The 20,996-nt window shown below is 35.0% G+C and overlaps 1 protein-coding gene and 2 pseudogenes across 2 annotated transcripts in view; 1 reads left to right on the plus strand and 2 right to left on the minus strand.

The window, feature by feature from the left end:
* STK31 (serine/threonine kinase 31) overlaps positions 1 to 20,996 on the minus strand; it is an 86,203-nt gene that overhangs the window by 19,655 nt on the left and 45,552 nt on the right. For both annotated transcript variants that reach the window (XM_064575607.1, XM_064575606.1), the window contains exons 14-22: positions 20,427 to 20,546; positions 18,982 to 19,113; positions 17,674 to 17,775; positions 15,407 to 15,487; positions 13,677 to 13,802; positions 12,573 to 12,698; positions 12,311 to 12,397; positions 11,484 to 11,633; positions 8,105 to 8,227 (exon numbers count right to left, since the gene is read on the minus strand). In XM_064575607.1, coding sequence (XP_064431677.1) covers positions 8,105 to 8,227; positions 11,484 to 11,633; positions 12,311 to 12,397; positions 12,573 to 12,698; positions 13,677 to 13,802; positions 15,407 to 15,487; positions 17,674 to 17,775; positions 18,982 to 19,113; positions 20,427 to 20,546 — 1,047 coding nt within the window. The remainder of the gene's footprint in view (positions 1 to 8,104; positions 8,228 to 11,483; positions 11,634 to 12,310; positions 12,398 to 12,572; positions 12,699 to 13,676; positions 13,803 to 15,406; positions 15,488 to 17,673; positions 17,776 to 18,981; positions 19,114 to 20,426; positions 20,547 to 20,996) is intronic.
* On the minus strand, positions 2,633 to 3,168 carry LOC123836049 (acireductone dioxygenase-like; annotated as a pseudogene).
* Positions 3,454 to 3,857, plus strand: LOC123835967 (large ribosomal subunit protein eL33-like; annotated as a pseudogene).

Raw genomic sequence — 20,996 nt, forward strand, 5'->3', positions numbered from 1 at the left:
GGGTTGCATTTTAGATAAGAGTAGGCTGAAAAAGTGTCATTTGAATAAAAGAAATGCACCATTTACTTCTCTTTAAATTATTCAGCTTCCTCACAGCACCCACACACAAACACAATTTTTGTGTTTTGAAAACGTTTTTTCAATATAACAATGTCAGAATTGCTCTAATTTTTACAACTGGCTTCCAACAAAGCCTTTAAGGATTTCACTGTAACCGGGGCCCCTGGGAGGCTCAGTCAGTTAAGCATCTGACTCTTGGTTTCGGCTAAAGCCATGATATCAGGGTCATGATCTCAGGGTCATGAGATGGAACCAGTAGCGGGCTCCACGCTCACTCCAAGTCTGCCTGAGATTCTCTCCCTCTCCCTCCCTCTCCTCTTCTGCCCCTCCCCTACTCGCATGCCCACACACACGCACTCTCTAAAATAAATAAAATCTTTCAAAAAAAGAATTTCATTGTAACCTAAAAAGAATTGAAGAATCTTTTTTTTTATCTTTTTTTTTTTTTTAAGATTTTATTTATGGGGCACCTGGGTGGCTCAGTCAGTTAGGCATCTGCCTTCAGCTCAGGTCATGATCCCAGGGTCATCAGGCTCTGCACTCAGTAGGGAGTCTGTTTGTCCCTATCCCTCTCCCTCTGTGCTCTTTCTCTTTAAAAATAAATAAATAAATAAAATCTTTAAAAAACAACAAAACAACAACAACAAAAGATTTTATTTATTTATCTGTCAGGGAGAGGGAGAGAGAAAGCACAACCAGAGGAAGCAGGAGGCAGAGTGAGAAGGAGGGTCCCTGCTGAGCAAGGAGTCCAATGTGGAACTCAATCCCAAGACCCTGGGATCACAACCTGAGCTGAAGGTAGATGCTTAACCATCTGAGCCACCCAGGCATCCCAAAAATTGAAGAATCTTAATACAAATGACTTTAAGACAAAACAAGCTTTCAAATGTACCAGTGAAAAGTTATGGTTTACTGGAGGTAGAAGGGTCGTGAACACTCAAACACTAGTTTTCTGTAGTTGAAAGCAATCTTCAGAATATTTCCATCATTTAATCTGGGTATCATAACAAAAAATAACTCAAAACCAAAATATCTTATGATGTGACCAAAATATCTAGTCTATTTTACAGTTTTAATATCAAATAAGCTGTTATTTTTATTTTTGCTAATTCTAAAACTTTTAAAAGCCATAAAGTGATAGTCATCCATTCATGGCCGTGGAAATATGATCCTTTAATAAGAATGGTTCCCATTTAACTCTGAATAATGCCTTTTCAAACACAGCCCGTAGGTCTTGACTTCCTGTCATTTTATAAATTTTGCACTGTATGTTTTTGCTATAACTTGCCTAATTCTTTGAGAAGGAAGATGAAAGTATACATAATCTTTAGTACTAAACTAACTTTCCTATCAATAAAATAATTATTTTGAAATAAAAAGAACTTGAACTAAAAAAAATAAAATAAAACTTTTTTAAAATACCACAATAGCTCCAAAAAATGAAATACTTAGGTATAAATCTAATAACAAACATATAGGATCTCCAAGCTCAAAATACCAAAAGCCGATTTAAAAAAAAAAAAATCAGGGCACCTGGGTGGCTCAGTTGGTTAAAGAACTGTCTTCAGCTCAGGTCATGATCCTAGAGTCCCAGGATCGAGTCCCACATCGGACTCCCTGCTCAGCAGGGAGTCTGCTTCTCCCTCTGACCCTCCCCCCTCCCGTGTGCTCTCTCTCTCTCTCATTCTCTCTCTCAAATAAAATCTTTAAAAAATAAAATTTAAAAAAATCAAAGAAAACCTAAATAAATGGAGTTCATGGATCAACCTGGTAAAGATGTCAATTCTCCCCATATTGACCTACAGATTTAATACAATTCCAATTAAAATCACAGCAGGGTTTTTGGTACATATAGGTAAGCTGTTTCTGAAAATGTATATAGAAAGGTAAAGATATCCAAATAGCTAAAACAATTTGACGAAGAAATTCACACTAATTATACTACCCAATTCTTTTTTTTTCTAAATGGGGTGATTTAATGAATAATACATACACCTAAATATAAGGACTCCAAGCCAAGAGTATAAAATTAAGGCAGCTACTTTATTTTGAACAAGAAAGTGGCATAAGCGACTCCATGTATCCTCCCACTAATATGAGAGCTTGCCCCCAACAGCACTCCCCGCTCAGTTCTGGAAGAGAAGTGTCTTCTACCTGGCAAGTACCATCATCAACTATGACACCTTCTTACAAAGTAGGCATGGCATCAACCAACATCTGCTTACAAAAAACCAGGTCCAGATGGAGCAGCGTGGCACTTACATTTGGGGAGATGACTCTCATTCAGGTTAAAGGTGAACGCATGTGCTGACGCAGGGTTGCTGACCACTGATCTTGAATTAGGTAAGATGAATGAGATTTGTCCACATTCTCAGTTTCTCCCACGTAAAAATCACTTTTACAATAAAGTTCCTTTCATTAAAACATACTCTAATCAAATAATCTTGCAAAGGAAAGCTCACCTAGCCCCAAGTCTACAATATAAAAGCAAGGGAAAAGGACTGGTTCTCTGTTGTGATCATGTTCAGGACATTCACAAGGGCAAAGGGTGAGCTAGGTCCCAGAAGCACCTCTACCTTGTCTGACCCAAAATTTCCATGTACTGCCCTCGAAATGGTCAGCCAGCCAGTTGTACACCATGCACACCAGTTCTCCCACAAATAGCCCCATGGCCTTCATGTAGCTCCTTTCTTCCAGTGTGAAGTGGCGATAAATCCCTGCAGAAAGAGTTATCATCTTTCCTTCTTCCATGAAAATGAGGATCCACTGGTCCTCTTTATCTCTCACATCAAAATACCCACTGCCATCCAAGATATAGCAGATCTATTCATCATCCAGGTGCAAATGCTCCTCATAGAACATCTTAATCTTTTCTTCATAATTTGGTAGTTTATCTTCACATATGGTTATTATATCCATCCAGGAGTAGTTTCTCTCTCTTCAGATCTTCTCTAATTCTTGATCCTTCTCATATTTGTCAGCAGCCAGCTTCCAGTAAAGAACTCTGAGCCAGCACAGCTGCTCCAGGCTGACAAGATGGCCGGGCATGGTGTGGTGGGGCCTCCTCTGGTGGCTGGTGGACTCATCCATGTACCAGGCCTGCACCATGGCTGGGCCGGGCTGCCACAAGCAACCGCACCTGCATAATGGCCCAGGCCCAGACCACTGACCCTGTACCTACTACCCAATTCTTAAGACTTACCATAAAGATACAATAATCAAGACAGTGTGGTATTAGTAAACAGATAAATATATAGATCAATGGAACAGAATAGAGAGTCCAGAAACAGACTTACACAAACATGACCAACTAATGCTTTACAAAGATGCCAAGGAAAGTCAGTAGAAAATAAGTCTTTTTGGCCATCTTGGAGTCTGTGGAGGCCTGCTGGGAACAGGACTCCTATAACATCAAATAATGTCTGGAAGGCTGTGGTCCAAGGCCATTTTTGCTGGCTATAAGCGGGGTCTCCGGAACCAGAGGGAGCACACAGCTCTTCTTAAAATCGAAGGTGTTAATGCTCGAGATGAAACGGAATTCTATCTAGGCAAGAGATGTGCTTATGTGTACAAAGCAAAGAACAATATAGTGACTCCTGGTGGCAAACCAAACAAAACCAGAGTAATCTGGGGAAAAGTAACTTGTGCTCATGGAAACAGTGGCACGGTTCGTGCCAAATTCTGAAGCAACCTTCCTGCTAAAGCCAGTGGCCACAGAATCCGTGTGATGCTGTACCCCTCAGGGATTTAAATTTAATGAAAAGTAAATAAATAAAGGTGTAGATTTGTTCTCTTGTATTTTTGTTTAAAAAAAAGAAGTCTTTTTAACAAATGGTGTTGGAACAACTGGACATCCATATGCAAAGAACACAGACATTGACATAAACCTCACTCCTTAAACAAAAACTACATTAAAATTAATCCTAGATCTAAATGTAAAGCATGTAACTATAAAGCTTTTAGAGGGAAATAAGAGAAAATCTTCAAAGGACTGTATGCCAAAAATAGTCAACTGTATTACATGTTAGTTAAAAAATAAAGTTTTAGGGGTGCCTGGCTGGCTCAGTTGGTAGAGCATGCAACTCTTGATTTCAGGGTTATGAGTTCAAGCCCCACATTGGGCACAGAGATTACTTTAAAAAATTAAATTAAATTAAATTAATTTTTAAAAGACCTTAACATTAAAGAAGAGCAGAAATTCAGTACAATAGTATACGGACTCATACAGAGCTCTTTACTACCATTTGATGAAGAAAGAAAATAGATGAAATAAAGACTATTACCAGACATAAATGATATTTTATGACAGCTCTGAGGAACATAAAAATATACAACACATTTACTTTCATCCCTTTGATGTAAAGAAGAAACAGATTACTGAAGCAATGATTAAAATGATGCCAGTTTAATTATTTCTATGACTATGATGGTTCTATGAAACTGAGCTCTAACTACACAAGCCAGCAAAAGGCTAAAACTTGTAAATAATTAAATGGGGAGATTCCCAATGATTTTGGTAACAGCTTTATTGAGATATAATTGATGTTCAACAAACTACATATATTTAAAGTAATATGATTAGTTTTGATATATGTATATACCTACAAAATCACCACAATCAAGTTAATGGAACTCAGTGATCATGCCAAAAAATTCTGTCATGCCACTTTGTAATCCACCCCTCCCCCTTCCCCTCTACCCTCAGACGCCAGAGCATTAATGATCTCCTTTATATCACTATAGGTAAGTGTACATTTTTCAGAAGTTTATATGGCTTCTTTAGCTTGGCAGGATTATTTTAAGATTCTTCCATATTATTGGGTGTATTAATAGTTCTTTCCTTTTTATTGCTAGTAGTATTCCAATGGATAGACAGCAAACTGTTTATCCATTCATCTAGTTGATGGATATTTCAGTTGTTCCTAGTTTTGGGCTATTACAAATAAAATGTCTTTGAATATTTGCATACAACTCTGTGTGGACATATGCTTTCATTTCTCTTGGCTAACTACCTAGGAGTAAAAATGGCTGGGTCACATGGCAGGTTTATGTTTAACCTTTTAACAAACTGCCAAATTTTGTTTTCCAGAGTGGTTGCTCCACTTACATTCCTCTCAGCAATATATGAGAGATGCAGCTGCTCCACATCTTAGTCAACACTTGGTATGGTCACTCTTTTTAATTTTAGGCATCCTTGTGGGGGTGTAGTAGTATATTATTTCAGTTTTAATTCGCTTTTGCCTAATAACTAAAGATACATGTTTATTTACCATACAGATATCTTATTTCATAAAATGTCTATTTAAACAATTCTGCCCACTTTTAAACTGAGTTGTCTTATTTTTGAGTTTTAAGAGTTCTTTGTAAACGAAATACAAGTCTTTTGCAAATACTTTCTCCCAGTCTGTATGTCTTGCCCTTCATTTTTGTAACAGTGTCTTTTGAAGAGCAAAGTTTTAAATTTTGATCAAATCCGAATTATTGATTTTTTTCTTTTATACTTGATGTTTTTTAATATCCTATTACAAGAAATCTTTGCCAAACTCAAAGTCAATAAAATTATCTCCTATGTTTTATTCCAGTTTTAAAGACTTAGGTTTTAATAGTGATTCTAAGGGGCATATGCACCCCAATGTTCATAGCAGTAATGTCCACAATAGCCAAAATATGGAAAAGAGCCCAGATGTCCATCCACTGATGAACGGATAAAGGTGTGGTATATATTATTACTCAGCTATCAAAAAAATGAATTCTTACCATTTGCAACGACGTGGATGGAACTAGAGGGTATTATGCTAAACAAAGTAAGTCAATCAGAGAAAGACAAATATATGATTTCATGCATATGTGGAATTTAAGAAGCAAAACAGATGAACATAGGGGAAGGGAGGGAAAAATAAGATGAAATCAGAGAGAGAGACAAATCATAAGAGACTCTTAACTATAGGAAACAAACTGGGGGTTGCTGAAGGGGAGGGAGGTGGGGAGATGGGGTAAGTGGGTGATGGGCATTAAGGAGTGCACTTGATATAATGAGCACTGGGTGTTATATGCAACCAATGGATCACTGAACTCTACATCTGAAACTAATAATATACTATCTGTTAATTGATTTTAAATAAAATAAAAGACTTCGGTTTTACCTTTAAATCTAATATACACTTAGAGTTAATTTTTATAAATTGTGCAAGGATTAAATCAGTTTTTTTATATATAGATATCTAACTGTTACAGCACCATTTGTTGAAGATGATCCTTTTCCTCACAGAATTGCCTTGAAATCTTTGTCAAAAGTAACTGATCATATATTTCTACTATTTCATCTATTTCTACTGCCTTTATTCTGTTCCATTGATCTGTATGTCTAACTTTACACCAACATCACAATGTTTGATTCATTATAATTTTATTAAGTCTTAAAATCAGGTAGTTTAAATTTTCAAAACTGTTTTAGCTACCCCAGTTCCTATGTATTTTCATATAAATTATACCTGATTGTCAATTACTGTTGAAAAAATAAAAGGGCCTAGAAATACTTTTGTTGAAATTGTATTGAATCCATAGACCTATTTAAGAATTCACATCCAGGGGTGCCTGGGTGGCTCAGTCCGTTAATTGCCTTCAGCTCAGGTCATGATCCCAGGGTCCTGGGATGGAGCCCCACGTCAGTCTGACTCCCTGCTCACTGGGGAGTCTGCTTCTCCCTCTCCTTCTGCCCCTCCCCCGCTCATGCTCTTGCTCTCTCTCTCAAAAATAAAATCTTTAAAAAAAAAAGACTTCACATCCATACAACATTCAGTCTTCCAGTCCATGACCATGATGCAGCTCTCCATTTATTTATGTCTTCTTTAATTTCTCTCAACAATACATCATAGTTTTCAGGGTATAGGTCTTGCAAATTTTTTGTCATATTTAGCCCTAAAAATTCCAAATTTTTGATACCCATGTAAATGACTTTTTAATTTCAATTTCCTATTGTTTGTTGCTAGTATATAGAAAGTTAATTATTATACTGATTTTGCATCCTGCAACCTTGCTAAACTTGTTAATTCTAGTAGCTCTTAAGTATATTCCTAAAGTTTGCACATAATTAATCATGTCATCTTTGAATAAAAACAGCTTTACTTCTTCATTTTTAAACTGTGTGCATTTTTATTTCTTTTTGTTGACTTATCATACTGGGTAAAACCAGGATCAGCAAACTATGGCCTGCACACCAAATCTTTGCCACTGCTTTTTGTGTATAGCCTATAAACCAAGAATAGTTTTCACATTTTTAAGTGTTTAAAAGAAAATTAAAGAATACTATTTCATGGCACATGAAAATTATATGAAATTCAAATTTCAATGTCCATAAATAAAGCTTCATTGGAACAGAGCCATTCATTCATTTACATGTATTTATGGCTACTTTCCACAGCAGCAGAGACCATATGGCTCCCAAGGCCTAAAATATTTACCATTTGGCCCTTAATAAAAAACTTTGCTGACCCCTGGGGTAGAATCTCCAGTACAATGTTAAGCAAAAGAAGTAAAAACAGACATCCCCTCCTTGTTAATACTCAATCCCTCATAATTTGTAGGAAGAAGAAATTTAAGCCATGGATAAAAAAGCAGCTACTTGATTTATAGTGAAAGCAGGAACACTTACTCAAGGCTCATTTAACATTTCTTTTCCACATGCATGAACCGTTTATAGATTAATATAGGACAAAATCATCTTTACTGTTAATCTTGACTTTAATAAAACAATAGCATGATATGTAAAATATGTATCAAGCCAATTGGTAGTAAGTATACAATAGATGATAGGAAGTATATAGCTTATGATAAAACTTTTTTCAAAAAGGGAAAGAAAAAAACAATTTTCTACTAATTTTTTTTTTACTAAAAAGCTACCACTGCTTTTTATCCAGAGGAGTATGTTCAGGAAAACCACTATAAAATCATCACTTTATATACTTAAATATATATAAATATATTTACACATATTTATATATTTTTTTATATATGACTAATCTATTTCAATAAAAAAATAACATACCCATAATAAAAGACAGCCATAAGCATACAAGTCAGAACTTGGAGAAGCAGGCTTTCCCATTTTCAGTTCAGGTGATATCAAACTCAAGTCACCGATTACCATGTTCACTGAGGCTCGCTGACTCTACAAAAACAGTAAGTTAAATATTTTAGAGGCAATACAGATGAGGTAGCTTCTGTGAAGTCCTCTGCATTTAATCAACACAAAAAACATTCATTTGAAATATTTTGTTCTCTCTTGCTTTCAAATATTTTTACCCAATATCTGCTATTACAAATTGCTCTTAAAATCAGTCTCATAAAATTAACAGTGAGACTTTGGTTACATTTCACATTACAGCCTCAAGTAGATTCAAAACCAAGAAACACCAATTATTTAAACATTTGGAACCTCTTTTAAAAATAAAGTTCATAAAGGCAAGAAGGAGTGCTATTTTCTAATTTTGAAAATTCTAAATAGCTTTTTTAAAAACTGGAAGTCTACAAAATACTTTCCTTCTTTATTGATTATTTTCTAAGTATACCATTTCTTATGTGTCAAAAGATGTTCAGTGATAAGAACATGATAAGTCCATGTCTGGACTCAGACAGACCTTGGCGGCAATTCCCACACTCCCACTTACTTGCTGTGTGACCTTGGGCTTTAACCTCTTCGAGCCTAAATTAACTGTAAAATGGAAATAATATCTATCTTACAAAGTTACTGTAAAGATAAAGATAATTAGCACAATAATTACCTAGTACATATCACTAAGAGTTAATTATCTCTTCTCCTCCCACTACCTCTATCCTTGCTTCTTACAGCGTAGTCAAAAGTCCTGTAGCTAAGGCATAACCTGAGACCTTGTTAGAAATGCAGACTCTAGCCCAGAAATTTGCATATTAACAAGATCCCAGGTGATTCATATGCACTGTAAAGTCTGAAAAGCAATGACCGTGACAACAGACTATCTTTCAAATTTTTCTTCCTGATTAATACTTCAATCTGAGAGCAGTAAGAAAAGTGTGGAGCAAAGGTGAGTTTAATAAGTATTTCAGAGTAAGTAATTTTAAATGAAGATTAAAACGATGTTTTGGGAGGGGCGCCTGGGTGGCTCAATTGTTAAGCGTCTGCCTTCGGCTCAGGTCGATCACCACATATGGCTCCCTGCTCAGCGGGAAGCCTGCTTCTCCCTCTCCTACACCCCCTGCTTGTGTTCCCTCTCTCGCTGTGTCTCTCTCTCTCAAATAAATAAATAAAATCTTTAAAAAAAAAAAAACAAAACGATGTTTTGGGAGATAATAACAGTTGACAAGTCAGCATAAAAGAGGAAAAATAATTCTTGGAGTAGTCATGTGTGTACATAGTTGTGCAAATGGCATGCTCAAAAGGTAAACTAACTATGATCTCTAAGAGTTGAGAACTTTTTTAAACTCCTAATTCAGTCATTTTTCTTAGGATATTACCTTAATTTTCAGATAAATTAATATGATAAAAAATATTTCAATAAGTCTACTTTGTATAAATCTTTCTTAATCCAGCATTTCATTATAGTTCTACATTTTCATTTTCTCCTCTTTTTGACTACCATATGAAAACCATTAAGACTACATATACACCGATGGCATTACCCTATGACTTGCAAATGACCAAAGTATAAAGCATTAAGACTTACACTAGTCAAAAGGGAACTGCTCAGACAATAAAATGTTAGCAAGAATGTAGAGAAACTGAAATCCTCATACATTGCTGATGAAAACGTAAAAAGATGGAGCCACTTTGGAAAATAGTTTGGTTCCTCAAAAAGTGAAACACAGAGTTACCATAGAGCAAAACAATTCCACTCCCAAGAGAAATGAAAACATATGTCCACACAAAAACCTGTATACTAATGTTCACAGCAGCATTATTCATAATAATCAAAAAGTAGAAACAACCCAGCTGTCTACCAACCGATGAATGTAAAAACAAAATATGGTATATCCATACAACAAAATATTTGGGCATTTTTAAAAAGGAATGAAGTTTAGATACATGCTACAAGACACCTGAACCTTGAAAATGTTACACTAAATGAAATAAGCCAAAGGCCACATATTGTATGATTCCATTTAAAGGAAAGGTCCAGAATAGTGAATCACAGGGACACAAAGTGGATTAGTGGTTTCCAAGGGGCTGAGTAAAGGAGGAAATGGGGAATGACTGCAAATTTGTATGAGGTTTCTTTTTGGGGAGTATTAAAGTTGTTCTGGAATTAGATAGTGGTGATCAATACACAACTTTGTGAATATACTAAAAACTAGTACTGAACTGTACACATTATGTGAATTGCATCTCAATAAAGCTGTTATTTTAAAAAAGAAAACTGCTTGCCCATTCTACGAAAAAAAAAATGACAGTATACTCTTCCATTGTCTAAAATCTCCTATCTTTAGGGGTGCTGGGTGGCTCAGTCAGTTAAGCATCTGCCTTTGGCTTAGGTCATGATCCCACATGAGGCTCCTTGCTCACCAGGGAGCCTGCTTCTCCCTCTCTTCCCCACTCTCTGTCTCTCTCTCAAATAAATAAACAATAAAAATAAACTTTAAAAAAACTATCTTTACTAATTGCCTGTTCTGAGGCGCTAAAATTATGACACCACATTAGCAGCTAACATAGTTGAACCATCACTTAAACTAAATGGAAAAGTCCAAGGTTCCCAAGTTTCTAAAAATATCCCATTAATCAAAAATTAGCGAAATATGTATATCCATATTTAATCTACTGGTGGGAGAGGGCACCAGCAGAAGGGGAGATAGGAGATGGCCACCTAGTTTTCCTTGTGTATTTACAAGCAATTAAATATTTCTTGATGATGATAAAATAATTAATCATTAATGCTGTCAGTGCCACTGACTGTAATGTTAGGTTGCTCCTAATACTTAGAGTTAAAAAATATAATGCACAGGGGCGCCTGGGTGGCTCAGTCGTTAAGCGTCTGCCTTCGGCTCAGGTCATGATCTCAGGGTCCTGGGATTGAGCCCCGCATTGAGTCCCACATTGACCCCTACATCGAGCCCCACATCAAGCCCCACATCGGGCTCCCTGCTCCGCGGGGAAGCCTGCTTCTCCCTCTCCCACTCCCACTCCCCCTGCTTGTGTTCCCTCTCTCGCTGTGTCTCTAACAAATAAATAAAATCTTTAAAAAAAATATATATATATATATATATAATGCACAAATTTAGAAACTCTTGTCCTAGCACCTAGCTGGTAACAGTTAGTGGCTTACACTACATGACACTACATACCTTAACCAAGACAGAGGTCTTATAATAAATTACCATATCATGTAAAAGGCTGAACTAATGTCTAATAATATTAATGAGGTCCAGAACCTATTTGTAAAAACACAATACTTTACCACAGATTTGGTGAAGTCAAAATCTCCAACAATTCCTTGTTCACGATTTAAAGCAAATACATTGTTCTGATGAAGTGATCCATGAATTATGTCAGCCTTGTGCAATATATGCAGGCCCTGGGCAACACCTTTCATGACCTTTAAAGCTTCCTACAGATAAGTACACACAAAAGATGTCAGGAAGTCGGCAAATCATTTTAATATCTGAACCTTTTCTTTAATTAAAAGACTTTTCCAGGAGTGAGTAAAGCTTCTTCCAAATGAACCTTTAATAAGAATACAGCATAGAGAAAAAATACAAGACCAGAAGCCCTGATTATGTAACATCATACACATATAACTTAAAACACTGAGTCTCTAAGAAGACTTAGATTACAAATGAGCATATATAGCATCTAGAAAAGAGACTAAATACTGTTACCAGGTAAGAAGAATCAAGGCATCCTCTATTTTTATTACTAATTCAAATTTACAATGTAAATTAAAGCTGTCACTTAAGCACTTATAATATCAAGTGCTATACTACACAATTTACATACAGCACAGCTTCATGGTTATAAGCATGGGCTTTGGTACCAAAAGACCTAATTTCAATTCCCATCTCTGCCTCTTATTGAGGACCCTGTGCAAGTCACTTAGTCTCTGTGAGCCTCATTTTTCTCATCTATATATAACAGGATAACTCACATCACAGGATTGATGTGACAATTACATAGCATAATACCAGTCAAAATTTTACATAGTATATAAAGCATATACTATGCCCTCTAATATTAGGGGTTATTTTCTCATTTAATATATCCATGGAAATAGTGTTTTTTACTTACTTCTGAAGTTAAAGGCACACTGGCTTGAACAGCACTCAGGTTTGCCCTAGGGTAGTATGGGACCATCAGATAAGCCATAGGATCAGACTAAAAGCAAAACAGAATGAAACTCAAAGTGAAAAATTCTTCAGTGTATTTTTAGTATACATCAATTATACAAGATAACTTTATGTTAAAAGGAATGGACTACCTCTCTAAAGCTTGGAGCTAAAACTTATTATAAATAAAATGTTTTCTGCAAGAGATTAGCTAAGAACTTTACCTTACACAAAAATAGGAATATCAATGGTAGTAACCCAGACTCTTCTTTAGCTTCTCTCCAAGCTCTGTGATAGGCGGCTGCTCTCTGAATCACCCTAGCTTCTGTGTCCACATCTACAGAATAGCCCTGGTACCAAAAAGAGATGCAATGGTAATTCCAACATTAAAAATCTTACTCTAATTACACATTATTTCAACTTAAACATAGTGATTTTTATATAATTTAAATTATATCTAATTTTATTTTTTAATTGTATAAGTACCTTTTCTATTTGCCTTGAATGCTATAATTTAGAAAGGAAAGAACAATTCTACCTATACCTTTTTATTTTATTTTATGTTAGTCATCATACATTACATCATTAGTTTTTGATGTAGTTTTCCAGGATTCATTGTTTGCATATAACACCCAGTGCTCCATTCAATATGTGCCCTCCTTAACACCCATCACTTGGGCTAACCCATCCCCCCACCTCCCTCCCCTCTAAAACCCTCAGATTGTCTACCTATACCTTAATATACATTCTATAATGCATTGCTACTAGGGCCAAATTAATTATCCTATTATAATTAACAGTTTCCCAGCTCAAAAAAGAAATCAAAGAACAGAAAATTGTACTGGCAAAACAGTTGAAATTTCAAAGAGCAGTGTAAGTAAAGCAAGAATTTTAAAAGGCTACTGGATAGAATGTAATAAGTTCACCCAAAAAAGAAAAGCCAAGTATATCCTATTAAAGATACGTATTATTTAAGAAAATGAGGGAAACTCTGAATTTAAAATTAGTTCTGGCAACCAAGTAGGAAACATAAGCATCATGCCAGTTAACTCATATAATTTTTTTAAGGGGGGGAGGAGAAAGAGGTGTGAGGGGGAGGAAGGGTAGAGGAAGAGGGAGAGAGTCTCAAGCAGGCTCCATGCCCAGGACCTTGAGATCTTGACCTGAGCCGAAATCAAGAGTCAGATGCTTAACCAACTGAGCCACCCAGGCGCCCCTCAATTCATACAATTTAGAAAACAAGCAGTGGATTTTTACTTTCCTGAAAATAATACCACCAACTCCTCTTTATACTTCTGAGTCTTCCACAGGTCAGAACTTAAACTTACCTTTAAAAGAATTATCTGCCCATTAACCTCAGAACAAACTAAAGGACGCTTGCTGCTAAGTTCCTTCATGGGCTCAGCATCAAGAAGATCCCGTTCCAAACTCATAGTAAGAAGACCACCAGAGTTCTAGGCACAAATTTTTATTACAGTTAAAGAATCCAAACCATCCCAATACTTTTAAATCATCAACATAACTAGTTACATGCCATGAGATGATTTGGACATCATCAACCCTACTGGAGAAACCAGTAAAATAAAAATACTGAAAGCTTCCTGATTTTTCCAGTTCCTGGCTCTTGAAGTCCTCTCACCCAAATTGTAATCAACATACATTTAGCGGCTGCTACAGTTGTAGAACAAACTCCGAATATGATTGGGATTAACCAGATATGTATCCAAAAACCCTGATGTTTACTTGGAAAACTTCATGTGTTTCCTAAAAATATTAAAATGATGACAGATAAAAAGAAGGCTGTAGAATGGAATGAGAAGTATAAAAATTATGACTACTATGAAGTAATTCTAACACCTCTGCCTCTGTTTGAAGTGGAATCCTTGAAAGTGAAAATGGTTTTCAAATATTTTAATTCTATTAGGTATTTCTGCCACTTTTTAAAAGGAATACATTTTTTGGATAAAACCTATCAACAATTTAGATCAAGGTAAATTTTATTGTGGTGTAATTTTAGTAAGAGGGGCTGTGAAATTATTTTCTGGCTTTTATTTTTATGTGTTGTCAATATTATTTAAGTAAACCACAAAATATAATCAACCTACAGAGGTTTCCTGAGCATACATCACTCAAACATCTTAAAATCATTAAAGGAGTCCATCAGCTATGATTAAAACATTTTATAATCTTTCACAATAAAGAGATCAGCACACTTCTAAAAACAAATTTTCAAGTCCTACACAGCACCACATACTCACTCATCCATCCTACATGAGTGTCTAAGCTAAAGTTAAAGAACTGTGAAGAAAATCCCACATTATTTTAAAGTCTAGTCTGGAAAAATTTTACAGTAATTGCTTTAACAATTTAAGGGGACTTTAATCTTACATATTCATGAGTTCATAACTCTATAAATACAGCCATTTCTGTACTATCTTTAAGCTATTATCATGAATTTAATGACAATATTAAAGAATAGATCTTTCATCTAGTCCCTCATCCTTAGCAGGCAATATAAAACACAGAGCTAACAGATTCTGCCCTGAGAGCCAGAGTTTACTAATCCTGCTCCATACAGGCCTTCTGTCCAATACACTGATTTCCCAGGCTTTGAATCCTGCCTGCCTAGAAACTATGCCCATATCCACATCTCTACTTAACCAATTCTCTAGAATTCCCAGCCTGCTTTAACCTAAAAGATATTCTGCTTAAATTCCTCATGACTGGCAGTGTCCTGCCTTTATTCTAACTCTTGAAACAACAGCTAAAATTGCTTTATCATTTCAAGAAATAAATACCTGTAATTCAAACAAGTGTCATGCAATGTACTGAATAGATATGAGGAAAAGAGAAAAACATGCAAATGAATATAAACGTTAGAATACAATACGCGAATACTAAAGATAGTCTTGAGGAAAAGTTCTAACAATACCCAGAAACTATTCATCAGGAAATCTTCATAGTAAGGACAGCATAAATTTAACACTGACACACAATTTAATATCATCACTTTTCAACCCTCTATGGAGTAGTAATTCTCAGGGGCAACAAAGCTTACCATGTACTTAAGTAACCCTATTTCAGGATAAAGCAGAGGCAGCTCAGGGAACCATTTCTGTACCAGGCTATTCAGCTTCTCCTAAATTTAAAAAATATTTTTTATTATAAATCAACATATATTCAATTGTGACATGTTGCTCTTCAGGAAAAAATAACATACCACTATCTCCCTTACTATAAATCTAACAAGATACACAATCTAATAAGATGTATAATCTAATAAAATATATAATCACTGATTTTGCCTTCTACTACAAGAGATATCAAATGAGGGGCGTCTGGGTGGCTCAGTCATTAAGTGTCTGCCTTCGGCTCAGGTCATGATCCCAGAGTCCTGGGATCAAGCCCCACATCGGGCTCCCTGCTCAGCGGGAAGCCTGCTTCTCCCTCTCCCACTCCCCCTGCTTGTTCCTGCTCTCACTATGTCTCTGTCAAATAAATAAAGAGATATCAAATGAAAACCAAGAGTCATCCTGGGTCAAAGTTACCAGCTTACTACCAGAACAAAAACTTAATTATCAATTTTATATTGGTATATATATATAGGCACAATATCTTGCCTAAGATCAAAATACACACTCACTTCCAAGCTAAAATGAAAATGTTGATAACATCAATTTGCATCATAAAATTGTCATTTCTCAGAATATTAAGAATACACTGACATTTTAAAATAATAGCTATTTCATTTAGGAGGGGGGAAAATCATAAAAGCCCTGAAAGCAGCAGCAAATACGCAGCTCTACAAAAGCCACTTTGAAGCAAATGTGAAAACTGAGGATCCTTAGAAAAGTCATTTGTCACAATTATTAAGTAAAACTTCTAGACACTTGTCAACTCACTGGGAGATAGCTATTTTATCCAAGGTTCATAAGGTGAGTAACTAAGCACACACTGTCAGATGAATTTGCTAAATAAAACATAACACTTAGAATGTCTATTATTTTTTTTATTTTATTTAAATTCAATTAATTAACATATAGCATATTATTAGTTTCAGAGGTAGAATTCAGTGATTCATCAGTTGCATATAACACCCAGTGCTCATTACATCAAGTGCTCTCCTTAATGTCCATCACCCCACTTACTTCATCCCCTGAGCCCCCCTCTACCTCTATCAACCTTCAGTTTGTTTACTATAAGTTAAGAGTCTCCTGTTTGTCTCCCTCTCTGACTGCCTATTATTTTCATTGTATTTTTATTGTTCAAAGCAGTGTCCACCTTACTTGTTCCCCCATTACATCCCTGAAACATAAAATGTATCACTTCCATTTATTTATTTATTTATTTGTGAGATAAAGAGAGGCTGCATGCCGAGCAGGAGGGGAAAGGCAGGGGGAGAAAGAATCCCAAGCAGGCTGCATACCCAGTGCAAAGCCTGATGCAGGGCTTGATCTCACAACCCTGAGATCATGACCTGAGCCAAAATCATAAGTCTAACGTTCAACAGACTGAGCAACCCAGGCGCCTCATATTCTTTCCCTTTTAAAGAGAAAATACACTGACAGACTCTCCCAAGGTCACAAAATATTAGCATAAAAGTGGAGACTTAAAGATGTAACTTCCCAGGACACCTGGGTGGCTCAGTCGGTTAAGCGTCTGCCTTCGGCTCAGGTCGTGATCCCAGGGTCCTGGGATCGAGTCCCGCATCGGGCTCCCTGCTCCACGGGGAGCCTGCTTCTCCCTCTGCCTCTCTCTCTCTCTCTCTCTGTCTCTCATGAATAAATAAATAAAATCTTTAAAAAAAAATTTTTTTTAAAGATGTAACTTCCCCCCCAAATTCAGGTAGTTGCATTTTGTTGTATTCTTCAACTAAATTATGCTGCCCCATTAATGTTTTCATTGTAGCATTAGGTTAAAAGAGTGTTGATTTAGATTTTATTAAAGGAAAAAATCTTTAGCTCCATGTGAAACAGAAATCAAACAGTATGTACAAGTATGTTTCTGCTATAATCTCAGAAAAAAAGACTAAAAAGGAAGTTAAGTGAAAAGTTAACAGGGACTACTACTGTTACAACTGAATGGAAAAGTCACAGGTGGTATTTTTTCTTCTTTATAATTTTCTGTAATTTCCACATTTGGTACAATGGTTATTAATTATCATCAGAAATTAATTTCTAAATTCACATAAACATTACTATGCAAACATAACTATGCTAATATAATCTCCAGTCTTGTCATTATAGTGTACTTCATAAAATGGATATATGAATTCAATTTCTACAATAAAAACTAATTCAAAACTTCAAAGAATTAAATACTTACATATTCCTCCTGCTCACGATAAATTTCCTGAAAGACACTATTGCGCAAGTGAGCTATTTCTTGTTTTATTTTCTCAATTTCAGATCCATCATGGTCATCAGACTTTAACCAGAAAGAAAAAAGTGACCTTACAAGCTTATTAAAGTAGACCGAAAACAAGTCTTCCTAGTAAGAATGCAACTTCTATAGCAAATCACTCTGATTTCTATGTGTCCTTCTGTATCTAGCAGATAACAGACCCTCATAACACTTACTTTATTCTAACAATGACTTTTCCCAAACCTACAAAAAGGAATAAAAAACAAAGACATAAAATCAACACAGATTTTTCTTGTCTCTTGATTTGCTATAGATTTTCTCTAAGAAGATGACCACCTGCCATCATAAAGTAAATGTCAATAATAGGAACCAAAATACAACTAAATTCTCTGGAACTGTTTTCTACATGAGATTTGGTTAAAAAAAAAAAAGAGTAAATGTATGGTGTGTCTATTAGAGGACAGACAATGCAGGCCTCAAAAAGACTTCTTAAAATTTAACTCCAATGATAATAAACAAGCCACCTTAAAAAGTATATATGTTTTCTATGTTATATTTCTCCAAAAATTAAACTAAAAAAGACCCGATTCCCCAGAGTCCAGAATAGAATGAAAAACTGGAAAAATCTTAAACCATTAAATTAGTTTCACTCCAAGTCCAATTAAGTGCTCCAAAGAGGAAGAGCCAACTCAAGTTGAATTAAGACATAATGTAGATTCCTTTTGTTAATTAATAAGTCCTCAAGGGAACACAAAGAATTACCAGTTTATTCAGTTTCAAACTGAAAGAAGGAGGTTAGTCCAGATTAGAGTGTCTGAATTCTTCCAGTTCTATTATCGTATGAAAACAACTTAGAATATTTAGGAGGAATAGTAAGTCCAGCCATTAAAAAGAGAGCTAACAAAGAACATCATGATCTTAAAAATACTTTATGACAAAATTCTACCTTTAGAGGAATACCTTGCATGTAGTAGATTGTATTAAGTATTATAACAGTCTAAATCAAAAGAATTTTTAAATTGTTCTAAAATATTTGTTACTAAAAACAAAAGCAGCCATGTAAAATGTTTTCAAAGAACATTTAATGACATGGTAAAATGTTTACACTATTAATGTAATAATCTTACATACACAGGAAAAAAGATAAAATATATAAAACAAAATGTAAATAATAGTTCTATTTTAAAGAATGTATTTACGCATTATTTTCAGGAATCAGAGTAAAATGAGGTACACATGGAATTTCATAAGAACCAAGTGTTTCCTTACTTCTTCCAAATTATTCTTTTCAACCAATTTCCATCTCAGTCGAGCTTTTAAGTTTTTCAATGTCTTTTTAATGGACAGCAAGTGATCCACATTGGGGTTCTTATTTAAACATTCGATAATCTGCTTCTTAAACTAAGTAAGAAAAAAAGTTATTATATTTTCAAAGCATAGACAACAATATTTATTGAAGTCACTTACTGACCATTGCTTATTTCTCTACTAAGATTCAACTAGTATTTACTAAGTTCAGATTAAAATAAGAAATTCCACAATTTTGAAAAAGACAATCTACTAACTGATTTCTTAGTTATCCACATTTCTTTCCAGGAGAATATGAGTCCCAGCAATCAGAGTAGCAAAGGTAAGAAAAATATTTCAAGCTGAGAGCTACAGTGAGACATCTTTGCTAGGTACGATGCAAACTGAATTTCTAGTGAGGATATAAACTAAAATTACCTTCCCCAAAGTAGTGTGACAATATGTTACCAATTTTTAAGAATGTTGATTCCTTTTGACTTAGTAATTAACAATTTTTAGGAATCTATCTGAGGAACACACAAAATTATGCACAAAGATTACGTACAGTATTGTTTATGGCTAAAAATAAATAGAAGTAACCTTAACATCTAACACAGATGAATGTTAAATAATATTGTACATCTATGCAAGTGATGATGCTTTAGTTGCTCAAAATGACAGTATAGAAGAATCATTAATTACATGGGGCAGTATTCATAATATACCATTAAATGAAGAAACATTTTCAAAACAGTTTACAAAACAATGCAATGCACATGATATATGTACATATATATAAGTCACCATACAAAAAGAAAATACTCTGAAACTAGCCCTAAGTATCTATCTCTTAGGCTAAGGGGATTATAATCAATGTTTTTATTTCTTATCTTCCTGTATTTAGCAAATTTTCTGCTGTAAACCTGTACAGGCATAAAGATAATGATGGTAGAGATTAGGTTTTATTTTTTTTTAAGATCTATTTATTTATTTTAGAGAAAGAGAGAGCAGGAGCAGGAGGGGCAAAGGGAGAGGGAGAGAGAATCCCAAGCAGACTCTGCGCTGAGAGCGAAGCCCAATGTGGAGGGGTTCCATGCTATGACTCCGAAATCATGACCCAAGCCGAAACCAAGAGTCAGACACTCAACTGACTGCGCCACCCAGGTGCTCCAGTAAAGGTTAGGTTTTGAAGAACTCAAGGAAATCAAGGATTTAAGACAATCCAAAACTTCAACATATTTTTATCAATTAAACCACTATTTTCACTGTAGGGTGAATTTAATTACACACCAGCTAACTATACTGTTTTTCTAGCAATAATAATTAGTTACCTATACACTGGATATTAAACTACTTGAGAAAAATTTAAGTATTAAAAATTTCAAAGAATCAATATAGAAGACCAAAAAAATAAAGCATAATCCAACCTCAATACTGTCCTCATACTTGGATTGTATTGTAGTAATAAGCCTTTCCTCTGAACGGATCTTTTGTAGTACTTGACTATATGTATTTAAAATGATCTCCTTGTCTGCATCACCTTGCTCCTAAGTAAAATAAATCATACACATAGAATTATTCACAAAAGAGTATCCAAAATAATTTAAACCTCCAATAACAATGAATAGACTTTAAAATAATGCCTTTAAAAATTCTATTTTTTTCAAAATATTTCTTAAATATGTATCTTTTTCGAGACAGAAGAGAGACTGATATCAAAGATGTTCATGTAGAAAATTCTGCTCCCATCACATTATTATTCCTACAGCTTTCTAGATTAGTGTTAAAGGAAATCAAGGATACCACTACACTAAATTTAAGAACTAAACAACACATTGAATTTCAACACTTTACTTTTAGAAATCATCTATTAACAACCACTTCTAAAATCAAGTCTGACAAAGAGGTACAAACTTCCATTTATAGAATAAATAAGTCATGGAGATGAAAAGTACAGCATAGAGAACATAGTCAATAATATTGTAATAAACAGTCTT

This window comes from Mirounga angustirostris, unplaced genomic scaffold (assembly GCF_029215605.1).
Source record: "Mirounga angustirostris isolate CCGP_5_RB_7025 unplaced genomic scaffold, mMirAng1.0.hap1 SCAF_12, whole genome shotgun sequence".
Lineage (NCBI taxonomy): Eukaryota > Metazoa > Chordata > Mammalia > Carnivora > Phocidae > Mirounga > Mirounga angustirostris.